Below are 13,736 nucleotides of genomic sequence, written 5' to 3' on the forward strand. Positions count from 1 at the left end.
GGAAAAAATAATGTCAAACAATAATCTGGGTTAAACACAGCTTATGTAAGCAACAGTCAACACACCAACGGATATGACTGCTTTAAGTGGATTATAGGGAAAGGATTTAGAATGAGTGTTTTATTTTACTAAAATGTTGTCTGTATTCATAAAACGCTCTGTGTGACATGAAGAGAAATACACTTCCACAGAATAAAATACATAGTACTTGCTGTGCATTTGCCATTTGCAGAAGTTTTTATTCAACTGTCAGCACTGTCCCCATCTCACAGGTAGGGAGGCAGAAGCACGAAGGCACGAAGCCGTATGACGAAGGCCACACACATTCAAGCAGCACAGCTGTGAACAGGGCAGAGCTGCTTGGCACCTCCTCTGAGCCGTTAAAAGCTGCAGCTTGCAGGATGGTGAGGATCTGCTAGAGTGAAACAGATCAGCCGAGGAAAATGAGGGGCTTTCTAGTGACACTGACTTTTTTAAATGGTCCTGAAAGAAAGGAGGTTGTTACACACAAAAAACTTGGCAGGGAGGAGATTCTTTTTCTTTGTTTTGGGTAGGGGTATCTTTCCAGCTCCTTGTCCCTGCCTTTAATTACCTGTTAATAATGCTAGATATGACAAATCATCTATGTATATCATGATTTCTTGCTGTTCGCCATTTAGAATAGCTGGCTGAGATAACAACCGCTAGAATTAAACATGATTGTCTTGCCTGTCAGAAGCAGGCAGACAGATGCATAAAAATGTTGACGCATTACATCAGGAACATACATTGCTGCCAGAAAGTTTTCCAAATGCGGGGGGGGGACGGGGGGGGGGGGGGGGGCGGGGGGATGGGACCCAAACCTTTAATCCATTTTTCTGTGAATATCCTGCACTATAACCAATATCATCAGTATCAGATGAAGCTGGATCCCCTCAGGAAATGGTGTGTAAAAGCTGTTCTGTCACATTCCTAGACAGTCTGCTCTGAGATGCTCCTTTCCAAAATGTGTTTTCTTTCAATCCTTCTCTCTCTACTCCCCTCCCTGATATTCTGGCATTTGGCCCTGCAGGATCAGCTTCTTCCAGAATGGTGCATCTTTGCCTGGTTCAAAACTAGGATCTCTCCAATTCCTCCTCTTCTGACTCTTTCTGTTACCCAGCAATTTTATAGCCCAGTAGCCAAAACAGCAATTTGCTATCTCTCTGCCACTAGCAATGCAAACTGACTCTGATGACAGCAAAAGCATACTTGGTATAACACGAGACCATTGCAGCTGTCAGAGCTGTTGTCTTCCCTGGCAAGCTCTTAGAACACAGATTAGCAATGAAAGGACTAATTCTCCTTACCTTTTTTTAAACATTTAGTTGCCCTCTCATTTTTCACATATAAACCCACTTTGCTGCTAAAAACCACAGGAGCATGTACTGCTTTACTGGAACTGTAAAGAAACTCAAATGTTATTAACACCCACTAGCATCCCTGGACTAAGGATTGCCAAGCAGCTTCCTTTATAACCCTCTGCTTTTACATGTTTATAATTGCTATGATGAAATAGTCATATTTCATCAGGTTTAAATTTCCTACACATAGATTTACCTAAACCGCTTTTGCCATCGTTAAGGTGGAGCAAAATCCTTTAGCAGTTCCTGAATTGTGAGAGGACTGCAACACCCTTTTCCTTTTTAGGCTGCAAATGGATTTTCCTTTTTTTTTTTTTTTTAACATAGCATTTGCACTTACAAAATAAAACTGCATAAGCCTCTGTGATCTGGCCGCATATGCATTGTATGTCCCTCATTAACAATCTCACTTTGAATGAGGATGAGCACTCCCAACTCGCACGGGGAAAGCCAACCAGGCAGATGTGCTGTTAAGCAAGAAAGCAACAGCCACGTGTTTAGAAATTCTGACAAAGAGGTGCTGAGAAAACCTTATTCCAGAATGGAGAGATTTTAGAAAGCATTTAGATAACTTAAGGTATACAAGATCAACCTAATGATGCCTAATTAAGTTAGCTACACATGACGCATATACCTTTTACACTCTCAGCAAAAGTGGCTGGGACCTCTACTAGCCCCTGCTCAAATCAATTGCCAGCTGAAGACTTCCATAGCATGCTGCCCCATACTGGAGTGCATGCTGCCCAAATAATTTCTCCAACCTTTACCTCCACAGTTGTGATGCTGAAGTGTCCTCTGATGACCACTGGATGGACAGAGGTTTTTTTCTCCTTGTTTTTGTTATTCATTAATATACAGTCAACTTTGCAATTATGATATCCTGAAATGTTCTAATATCTAAATTATATACGGTAGGAACCAAAACAAGTATTCACAACTAATTATCGATATCCTAAGTACTTTTATTTTCTAAAGTAATATGACAAATGCTAAAGCCAATGTTAAATTTGCAGTTAGGTCTAGTAAAACATTTTTCTGAATTTATCCATTGCTGGGATTAGCATTGCAGCTCCAGTAAAGATCTGTCTGCACAAGAAAATTGTGACCACTATCAGATATGAACAGGTTAGATTTAGGCTTTAAGATATCTAAATATAGTTTTTTGTTGAGCTTCCACAAGTGACAGTGAAGGGAAAACATGTACAAAACTCTTTTCCCTAATTTGTCCTCAAATTCAAGAAATTTAAGACGTATGTTACATTCTGAATCTTAAATCTTAAATTGTGAATGTAGCACTGTATAACATTCACTTTCAGAAATATTGGTTCCCTATACAGCAAAAATATCCCCTGAAGGGAGTTCTCTCCATCACTCCTTAAGAACATTTATATATATTTTTGAATGTTCCTAAACAAATTTCTGTAACAATATCTAGACTACAGTCACAAATAGTGCCACTGATCCTAACCTCTGCTTGACATGTTTACTGGAAAGAGATTGTATTTTAATAGCAGAACACACACTATGACGCAAAAGCCAAGGAGTCCTGCTGGCATGAGCCCCAGATTCACCAAGTGCAGAAAGGTCAAAGAACACGGTTTCTCAAAAGAAAAACCTCCTGTGTTTTTAAACAGCTCTAAGCTAAAATCCAGCTATAATCCAGCTAATTTTTTGAAGTCTTTAAGACTTAGTATGTTGAAGACACATGTTGCTCTGCAAAATTCAGAATGGGTTACTCCCCTCCTCCCCCCCCGCCCCGCCTTGACAGAGTGAGTCCCTTGCAAAGCCCCAGGCCATTGCATGTATATAGGGTCTTTTGCATTTGCCTCTCCAAAACCAGAAGGCTTCAAATACATCAAACTCAAGAGACCAATGCAATCTGCCTCATTTTGAATATTCTTGTCTCAGAAGATTTTAGCTACTTTTCTGACAGATGGCTGAGTCCTTGCCTGCCTCTTTAGAGTCAGCCAACATCTTTCTCACTGACCATGAAGTCCAGAGACCATAATAGCAGCTCTACCGCAATCCCTATAAACTGTTCTGGAATGGGATATTTGACAGCTGGTCTGACACTGGGCTTCTGTGATGTTGCAATAACTTGATAAAAAGGGTGGGGCACTGAAGTTTCTCACAGCATACCGCTGGTCAAAATCTTGACCCAAATCCTTGCCATCCTGTGGTCTTTCAATTTCCTTGCCCATCTCATTACCAGCTTAAGAAAATAATGATATGAAAATAGGAAGGGAATGCAATCCTGCTGAATAATGTCTTTTTCATTCCTCAAACCATTTGCTACACTAATTAAGAAATGAGCCAGTTAAAACCTGTCGATTAAGCTCCAATTCTTGCCCAAAAGTTAACAGTGAGATTGTCATTGCCAAGGAGTTCTGTAAAATGACTTGGCAACAAGAAAATTGGAATGTTCTGAAATCTAGTATTTCTTCTTAATGTACATGCAATTAGAGATATTGAGGGGACAAAAACCCTTTGAGGCAGGTGCTCACAACTGGGATAATCATGATGAAATGGAAATATAAGTGTAGATAATCAAACACAATAATTTATTTCAAGAAAGACTTCCATATTCCCTGACAGTGGACATTTTTCTTTTCTAAAATTATATTACACTGAATTCTTACTGGCCATTTTTCTGCTTTTGGTAGAAAACATTAAAAGGTAATTCCACTAGGAAGCTTCAGTGATTTTTTTTATAGAGGGTTTCTTTAAGTACTAATAGAAAAGTCAGCTATCTCATGAATATAGAAATAGAATTAGACATTAACAAAGCTTTTATTCTTCACAAATAAACCTCAGTCCCATTAGTGTTACAATTAACTTCATTAAATATTTCTACTTACTGTAGATAAATGAAGAGAAATTACCACTATATGACAAAATGTGCTGACTGAAGAACCGTTATCTCCTGTTACAGCAGCACTGGATTTGGCCAGTACGGTACAAGGTGAAGGCCACGTATATTCATGTGATACTGTCTGAATATGCTCTGGATTAAGCCTTTCATCTTTAGGTTACAGTCACGCAAGGCTCCGCTTTGAGCTGGTTTTGTGTTATCCACAGACCAAACACTGTTCCATGTGCCGAAAAGGAACACCAAATTTTAGGCTGCTATTCCTCACCGTGATTAGACATTTCACCCTACCTTCTCAAGTGTTTCAGGTATTGCGTTGGTGCAGACAAGGGAGAAACCTGCTACAAAACGTGGCTGCAATTCCACTCCATTATTGCTGTATGCACTGGGGTTTATCACTGTGGTTTTTGTCTAGGTCCAGGTATATTGTGAACTGCAGTCTAGTCCATACTGGGTCACAAATGAAAATAAGTCTGATGCAGCCTCAGCACAGTAGAATTATTCTTGATTCCTGCTGAAGCAACACAAACTTCCCAGGGATTTTTGCTGATAAAGAATGTGGTTTAAGCTAAAACTAATATACCAGGCACCCCTACAAATACAGATTTCAATCACCATTAAGCAAACAAAATACCAACCACCTTGTGCAAACTTTACAACACCACGATGAGCGGTTAGAACACCACTAATTACAGCAGGATCTAATGCTGTTCTTTGTCAGTGAACAGCAACTTCGTATCTCAAAAAGCCCGGAAAAAAGATCCAAGTTGTAGGACTATTTGCTCATGTTTACATGAAACTTTTTAATACTCCAGAGGCAGGTGCTAAAGGGAGATGTTGCTATGCCCTCTCACACATTGTGATTCAGTTCATGTTCTAACTCTTCCAGCAACGGGATCCTTGGAAATAGCAAGTCTGATTCTTGATTTTGACTAAGCTGAAGATGGAAGGATTGCTCATGTAAAAGCTTTTTGAGGAAATTAAATAAGGGTCCACAGTGGTAAATACTGCACTACTTAATAACTAACTTAAACCTTCAGTCAAACTCTGAACATGGAAAACAGCATGACAGTTCCCATTATTTTGCAACCAAGTAGAGCAGTATTGATTCTTTGTCCTCTGAGCGCTTGTACAGACTATGGCTACCCAGGCAGACATCAGTAACTCACCTGGTTCCCAGTGTTTAACTGTTGTGTTATTCTATTTGGCTAACAAAACCTTTTTGTTCACTAATGAGGTTTAACAACTTAACACTTAGCATTGCCAATATGAAACACAACCTTACCCATAACAACATTCTCGTTTGAATTTCTCTAAGCTCTAAGTTCACGATGCTGGCTTTTAAAAGCCTGGGGTTTTAGTACTGTAATAACAGTCTTCATTCCTGCTGAATTTTGTGGCCCCTACATTAAATCCAAATTGTTCAAAGCTTTATTTTCTCTTTACTGAACCTCATACTGCAATCTTGGAGCATTTAAATTCATATATAATTGGAAAACACAACTTGATGACGATCTTCTTATCACTGAAAATGTTAACCCTCCTCTCTGTTTGCAATGAACAGTCTGATCCAGAGTGATCGAACGTACGTTTCCCAAAGGCACGCTCCACAAGTAGTGGCATACTTCTTGCCAAAGCAAGACCATCACCTTGTGGTGAAATCCACCTTTTCCCTTACTCTTTAGACAGCTATCTCCCATATCAACCCAGGATATTATTTAGCAGTATGAACTGGTGTAACTACATAGCAACATGATCAAACATTTACTTGTGGCTGCTACAGTTCTGCTCCTCTCTGCCCTCTCATGAACATCCACAATGTCCTACCAGTAATAAGGACAGGATTCTGGCATTATTTTCCTATCATCTGAATGCAGCCGAGATCATTTGGTGTTGTCTCATCAAAGGTATGCTTGCCAGCATTTTACATGCTGCTACCACAAGTTCTGTTCAGCCTGTTATGGCAAAGGTAAGAATCCCCCACACACAGGGTACTAACATTTTTGTATCACCAGGTCATACAGACCTGCTCTGTGTGTGGTTAGGTGAGGCTGCGTAAAATGTAAATGTCTGGAGTAATGTTTCCCCAGGTATTCTGATCCTGGAGCAGAGGTGACAAAGGTGTGACACTTCTGCAAAATCCTGGTCAAGCAGGGTATCTTGCTGAAATTAGGTAGCTTTACTTCTTATTTCAGTGCAAGTGAGACTGGAAATCTCTCCATTTCTAAAAGACGAGTGAACCTGACCCATCAACCAGGAGTTCAAACTCCAAATAAACTCACCTGAAATTAATTAAAATTAAAAAGGGATGAGATGTCATCTTAGTTGAGATTGACAAACAAACACTAATGCTGTAAAATATTTTCCCCTTTAGTAAATGTGACACTTTACAGGAACTTCAATCATTAATTTTACATTTTTGAGCATTGCTATGGGCCACATGTCTTTTTCAGATCTCCACTGTGATGCAAAGCACTGGGGACCTCCTAAGCAAAACAGAACAAACTTCAGTTCCTATGTACATCAATTTGAATATATTATTGGTCTTAAAGCTGCCTTTTATTACCTTAAGAATTGTGTTCTTTTAGGATTATTGCTTTGCCATTTATGCTACTTGATTCTGTGGGATATTTTTCACCATATGAGTCACAAATTTCATTATCACAGCCCTTCACTACAAACTCTTCATCTCACGTAATAGTTCAGTATAAAATGACAGCTGTCTCATCTATACTGTCCATTTAACTTCTATGTATTATTGTCATGCGTAGGCGCTTCAACTCTGACATTTCATTGGAACTGCAATCTCTTCAGTGATAGAAAATCTCCACCTGATTTTCCTTATGCTTTGTATTGATGTAAAGTCTGACTTACAGATGGAGGTTGCAATCATTCTTTGTGACTTTTTCTACTTTGTGACTCTTCATTTCACCACTGCGGCAAACCCAGAGGTGCACCACAGCTCTTTATTCCCACCCCTGGAAGTGCTGTAATGGTCTGATTTCAACAGAGGGCCTACCAGCAATAAACTCAACTATTTAATAGTTGAATTAGAGCTTCATGATATGTTTCATCTATGGACTGTCCACCTATGGATTCTGTCCACCTTCCCACTTCCTTTTTGCTCCTGCTCCCATTGTTTCATGCATTGTAGCATCACCAAAATAACTTTGCTGAGCAAACTCTATGGAGTAAAAAAGGCTCTCAGTTCACGGTATGGTGCTTTCATTGACCCCTGCCAAAGGCCAACCACAAGCAACACATCAACTGGAGAGACCGGAAACCTCTATACTAGATTTCATTCAACACTTAACTTTGATGCATAGTACTAATCTCTGCTTTGAATCCACAAACTTCTCTCACTTCTTTTGTTTTTCTATCGACACATAGGAAACACCATGTAACTATATACAGGCCTAGAAAAGATGCTGTGGATAAAGCTATGTTTCAAATTTTCTACATGACAATCTATGTTAGCGACATTAAAGCCTCATTTGGACGTCTCTTCCTAAAACTACTTAATCCATTTCATCTCTGAATGACAACATGTAGCATTGCTAGGCAAGGATGTGGATGATAATGGACAAAATTGTGTTACACTGCATATCCTTTATCCTTTCATCTAAATACAGAGTAATGGTTGGTTAATGCTGAGGAAATTGTCAAAATGTGTAATCCACATATCTTCGGTTTATGTTCCCTGTTGGATCTATTCATATTGTTTATAACAGTGTCAAGAGGCTCTTCCAGAAGAAAAAAATCAAGCCAAAGATCTTCAAAGCAATTCATTAATTGAAATCCACAATAGCAAGATTTTATATTACCTATATATCTCTCCCTGTGTGTTCATACAGTGAAATCAAATCCTATCCACACAAGTAGTTTAGAAATACCAGATTTCATAACGGCTCTTCCATTATATGCAGGTTATTTACATAATGAATACTCAATAACAATTCCATCATTTAAAATTTCCTAAAGGAGCAAATTAGTGATCCACATCTGAAGCAAGCACAGATCAAGTTAAGTGTGTGTGCATGTTACACAGAGAGGATTTTAAGCATTAAGTAAACTACGATTAAATGATTTGGAAAGTAAACAAACCTCACTGTTCCTTTGTTCACAAATACACATGCCATCTAATCTGCTGCAAATATTGGCATTAGATACAGTCACACTTATAAATATACTAGCATATGGTACTGGTCCTTTAAAATTCTCACAGCTGTGCAATGTGCCTTATTTAAGATTAAACCTTTTGTTCTTAAAAGGTCTAGCTTATATAATACAATTAAATTTCCAGTCTGCTTTAATAATCATTAAATGTTATACACACCGAGGACAAACTGGCCTTTATTCCACAAATACATGTCCATATATTGACATGTCTGCAGCCACAGAAGAATTCCCAAGCCCAGGTTCAGTGGAGTAGTCACAAAGTCAATCACAAACACTTTTGCCAGATCTAGGTATTAGACTGTCAGCTCGTCTTTGGGTACAGAATCATTAAGAGGGTTGAGTACCTCGCACAACCCTCACTAGAGCTTCTCAATATTAAAGTGGTATTTAACAATGATTTAGAAATTCAGAAATTCTGTACTAGCAGCAGTACAGATGGGGGACAAGACCTAAATGGCGTAACATGGAAAGCGCTGGAAAATAAATGATGGCTCTGATTTTCTGCTGTGTTCTGCCTTAGAGTCTCTCACGATTCTGGCCACAGTAGTCTGGGCTGGCTGCCAGAGGTGCAGAAGGGGTATCTGGAAGCTGGATGTAACACCAAAGTTTACGGTGGTACGTGCATGTGAACTTGTGCATTTGTGTGTAAATCGCTCCACCTCTGTGCCCACAGGACAGAGCATGGACTGACGCAGATGTGAGCACTTTCCCTTCCTTTTGTAGTACTGCCTATTCTAAGTGCAGTGCTTCCTGTTTGAATGCTGGATCTCAGCACTCGTGGGAACGAGATTTGGGCCCTTATCGTTTTCATATTAATCCCCAAAATATGCTGCTCAGCAGAGCTGCTGGTGCTCTTAAAGGCTAAGCAGTTCAGCCCTATCAACAAAGGGGTGAACACGCTTTGTGTGTACTTTCTTACTCTTGTCCCATCCTCAAGAGGAACTTCAGCCCTAAATACGGCCTTCCAAACTGCAGAAGTATTCCTGTATGATGCTCAACTTGTACACTGTACATCTACAGTATTCAAACTGTCTTTTACTGCTAACTATTACTTCTCATAAATTATTTGTCAAGTAAAACCTGACAAATCCTTCACAGGCAACAGTCATCATCCAAGGACTTAAAAAAAAGCTTTACTCTGTTATCACCACTGAAAAACACCAGGGACTTGGGGGTTTGTTGGCGAGAATGAGTTGCATGAAGAGCATAAAAAAGCTAATGGTACCTCCTCCAAATTTCCTTTCTGAAAGAAAACCAGAGAAAATCCAATTCTACAGTCAGTGATGAAGCTACTAACCACTGAAATTAAAGGATTAAAGCAAAAGTGTGTCTTGGGTACAGATACGAGACAATATTATACTTAACTGTAAATCAGTAATTAAATTGTGTTGACAGTTACCTATTATAGTATCTACTCCAAAGATATGACACCATTTTTCAAACAGATCTTAAAATTAAGATCAGCAGGAAGTGCCAAAAGGACCATAGAAAAGAGCATTTTTATTTTAATCCCTCATACACCAAGTCCAGAAAAAGACCAGAAAAAAGCAAGAGAAACTTTTCTCTGAACATCATACCATCCCACACTGCTCATCTTCTTTCTGAATGCTGGTTGATTTACAGAAGGAGATCTGCAGACATTAATGTTACACGTCATTTTGCAGAGAAGCACAGCACAGTGATTAGTGCATTAACAAAATTCCTATACGCCTCCATACATAATGTTGGACCTTGTGTTCCAAGAATAGCACATACTTAATAGCATGGTATTGTCTTCGATTCGTTTTAATGGGAAGCAGAACCTTAGCAAACAGATAGTGTGTCAGTTCTTGTAATGCTATATGCCATTCAGGTGAATGTCCTCTGGTATGATATTTCATATAAAAAATGCAAAGGCTTTTGCCTCAGATACGTAGGTGGATTTTCTTACCTTTGGTTCCATTGAAATGAAGCTGTGGGTACCTCTGCTTGAGAGAACTGACCTTTTAATTGTTTTACTATGGTAGAAGTGGTAGTAATCCTTCAGTGTTCCAATCTGTAAGGGGAGAGAAGAAAAAAAGAGAGGGAAATTCAATTTATGAAAACCAGTTTTCTGTTTTTCATTTCTAAAAGTCTATAAATTATGCAATTTCCTGTGTGCTGAAATGTTACTTGAACCCACTGATCATCTTTCAAAAGAAGGACATATGATATGAAATGGATGGAGTGTCCTTGAGGCAGTAACTGCATAACCAAAGATTATAATTGAGCTGCTTAGTCTGGCTGTATCTACCTTTTTAATGTTTAATTTATATGCAGTACTTTAAGTAATTCTATATCAATCTATATCCAAACTGTCTTCAAATGGCAAGTATAAAAATCATCAAATGGCTATATGGTTATTAAAAAGCATTCCATCTAGTTTGCTTAAGGAAAAGTACTGTAAAATGCACTAGATTCGGTTATTTATATAATTAAATTATAAAAAGGACATTCACAGCATCAGACTATACAACAGGAATAGGTTTCTCTCTCTGCCAAATGTGGGCAAGAAAGAAGCAGAAGAAAGAAAGGTGGGAAATGGTAACTTCATAGGATAATGACTAGCTCAAAGTACAAAATCAATTCATGCAAAATTGCAAATTTCACAATGGTAGAATAAAAATACTTCTTATTCTTCCCATCAGTACACAGTAGCAATGTCAATATTAAACTAAGACAGCCTTCAAAATTTGACAAAGAAATTTTTCTTTCCAGTCATGAATATCTAAACATTCACAACTTGAAACTTTAGTTTCACGCACCTGTAAATAAACATTCAGTCTCCTTGTCTTTAGGGAGAATGTCTCTCCAACTCATTTGGAATTTGACCTTCTACTGCACTGCAAATCTTGTAAGACACTTAATAATTTAGTTAAAAGTTCCTTAATGATGAGCAAAAAAGGACAATTGAGTTTACTTTAATTTCAAGTTGAAACTCAAAGTGACCTCAGAAAACAGGCTTGCTTTTGCAAATAAATCTGAATGAAATCACCAGAGAGGATAAAGCAACACTCAAAAACTCTAATCTTAAAAAAACCCCAGTATTCTGAATTTGCATCTATAAGAATGCGCATGTAGAAAACTTGACAGTTCAACAGTAAAGGTTCAAAGAGAACTGGAAATAAGTCATTGAAAAACTCCAAGAATATGCTTTTTGAATATTAGAAAACAAAAACCTTGAGAAAATATCAAAGTAGACTAAGAAGAAATATTGATAGCAAATTATTATTCTCAAGGAGCACTTTAAAATTTGAAGATGTAAACAGCACAGGGGAATGAGGGAGAAATTTTTTGGAAAAAAAAAATTAACAATTTAAATGAATTCACCTAAGGGTGAAAAATGCAACAGGATCCAAGATATTAGTCCCAGTCTATGCAGCTGGTCCATCGATATCTTCATTTCAGGAAAAATGGCTTATGTTTAGTTTAAGTCAAATATTGAAACATTCAGTTAAACTGTATTAGTTTATCATAAATTAAATAGGAATTGGTTTGACTGAGCCTAATTAAAGTATATTAGCACTGCAATAAGAACTTTCATGCTGCCTTCTCTTTGAAAGGCAACTCCAGCTGAAGTGGTGCAACTCTGTAGCATGGATGAGCCTGGTCTCACATCTCCACACGCATGCCCATGAATAAACCCTCTTTAAACATATATTGGGAAGTCTTCTTGTGGACACCTCAAAGAGCTGGGCCTTCTGGGGAGGTCCCTGCTGACTGGAAGCTAGCCAACGTTATTCCAATCTACAAAAAGGGCGTGAGGGAAGACCCAGGGAACTACAGACCTGTTAGTCTAACCTCAGTTTGTGGAAAAATTATGGAGAAGATTATACCAGCTACTATTGAAAGGCATTTAAAGAATAACGCAATCATCAGGCACAGTCAACATGGGTTCACAAAGGGAAAATCCCGTTTAACTAATTTGATATCCTTCAATGATAAGGTCACCTGCCTAGTGGGTGAAGGGAAAGCGGTGGATGTAGTTTTTCTGCATTTTAGTAAGGCTTTTGATACTGTCCCTCACAGCATCATCGTTCTGGACAAGTAGTCCAACTGTGAGATGAGCAGGTGCACAGTGCGCTGGGTGAAGAACTGGCTGAAGGGCAGGGCTCAAAGGGTTGTAGTGAGTGGGGTTACAGCTGGCTGGCAGCCATTCACCAGCAGTGTTCCTCAGGGCTCAGTTCTAGGGCCAGTTCTGTTCAATACATTTATCAATGATGATCTGGAGGCAGGAATTGAGTGCACCATTAGTAAGTTTGATGGTACCAAACCGGGAGGTGCTGTTGACTCTCTTGAGGGACAAGAGGCCTTGCAGAGGGATCTGGATAGATTGGAGCACTGGGCAATCATTAATCTGAAATTTAACAAGAACAAATGATGGATTCTCCACCTGATATGGAGTAACTCTGGAGACAAGTATAAATGGGGAGAGGAGTGGCTGGAGAGCAGCCCTGCAGGAAGGGGTGTGGGGGTGCTGGTCGACAGCGGGCTCAGTGTGAGCCAGCAGTGTGCCCTGGCAGCCAGGAGGGCAAACCGCACCCTGGGGAGCATCAAACACAGCATAACCAGCCCGTCAACAGAGGTGATCATCCCACTCTATTCAGCACTGCTGTGGCCTCACCTCGAGTACTTTGTGCAGTTCTGATCCCCACAATTTAAGAAGGATGTTCAGGTCCTTGAATGTGTCCAGTGGAGGGCAACAAAGCTGCTGGAAGGCATGTCCTATGAGGAGCGGCTGAGGACTCTGGGTTTGTCTAGGTTGGAGAAAAGGAGGCTGAGGGGCAACCTCACTGCTCTCTACAGCTTCCTGAGGAGGGGAAGTGGAGAGGGAGGTGCTGATCTCTTGTCCCCGGGATCCAGCGACAGGATGTGTGGGAATGGCTTAAAGCTGCATTAGGGGAGGTTTAGACTGGACATGAGGAAGCATTTCTTTAGCAAGAGGGTGGTCAAACACTGCAACAGGCTTCCTAGAGAGGTGGTCCGTGCCCCATGCCTGTCAGTGTTTAAGAGGCATTTGGACAATGCCCTTGATAACATGCTTTAACTTGGTCAGCCCCAGAGTGGTCACGCAGTTCGACTAGACGATCGTTGTAGGTCCCTTCCAACTGAAGTAACAGTCTATTCTATTCTATTGCATCACTTTTCACTACATTAACTAGAGTTTATTCTGAGTTTAACAGCCTGTAGCCCATTGAACGTACCTTAGCATCAAGCAACTGTTGTGCCCTTTTTGAATTATTATTATTTATACCGACCATTGAAATTTGGTGCCAGGGTTAGCACCA

At 39.5% G+C, this 13,736-nt stretch overlaps 1 protein-coding gene across 2 annotated transcripts in view; it reads right to left on the reverse strand.

Annotated features, from left to right (window-relative positions):
- The window catches only part of PCSK5 (proprotein convertase subtilisin/kexin type 5), a 259,698-nt gene that overhangs the window by 221,706 nt on the left and 24,256 nt on the right, over nucleotides 1–13,736 (reverse strand). For both annotated transcript variants that reach the window (XM_075526631.1, XM_075526630.1), the window contains exon 2: nucleotides 10,361–10,465. In XM_075526631.1, coding sequence (XP_075382746.1) covers nucleotides 10,361–10,465 — 105 coding nt within the window. The remainder of the gene's footprint in view (nucleotides 1–10,360; nucleotides 10,466–13,736) is intronic.

This window comes from Mycteria americana, chromosome Z (genome assembly GCF_035582795.1).
Source record: "Mycteria americana isolate JAX WOST 10 ecotype Jacksonville Zoo and Gardens chromosome Z, USCA_MyAme_1.0, whole genome shotgun sequence".
Classification (NCBI taxonomy): domain Eukaryota; kingdom Metazoa; phylum Chordata; class Aves; order Ciconiiformes; family Ciconiidae; genus Mycteria; species Mycteria americana.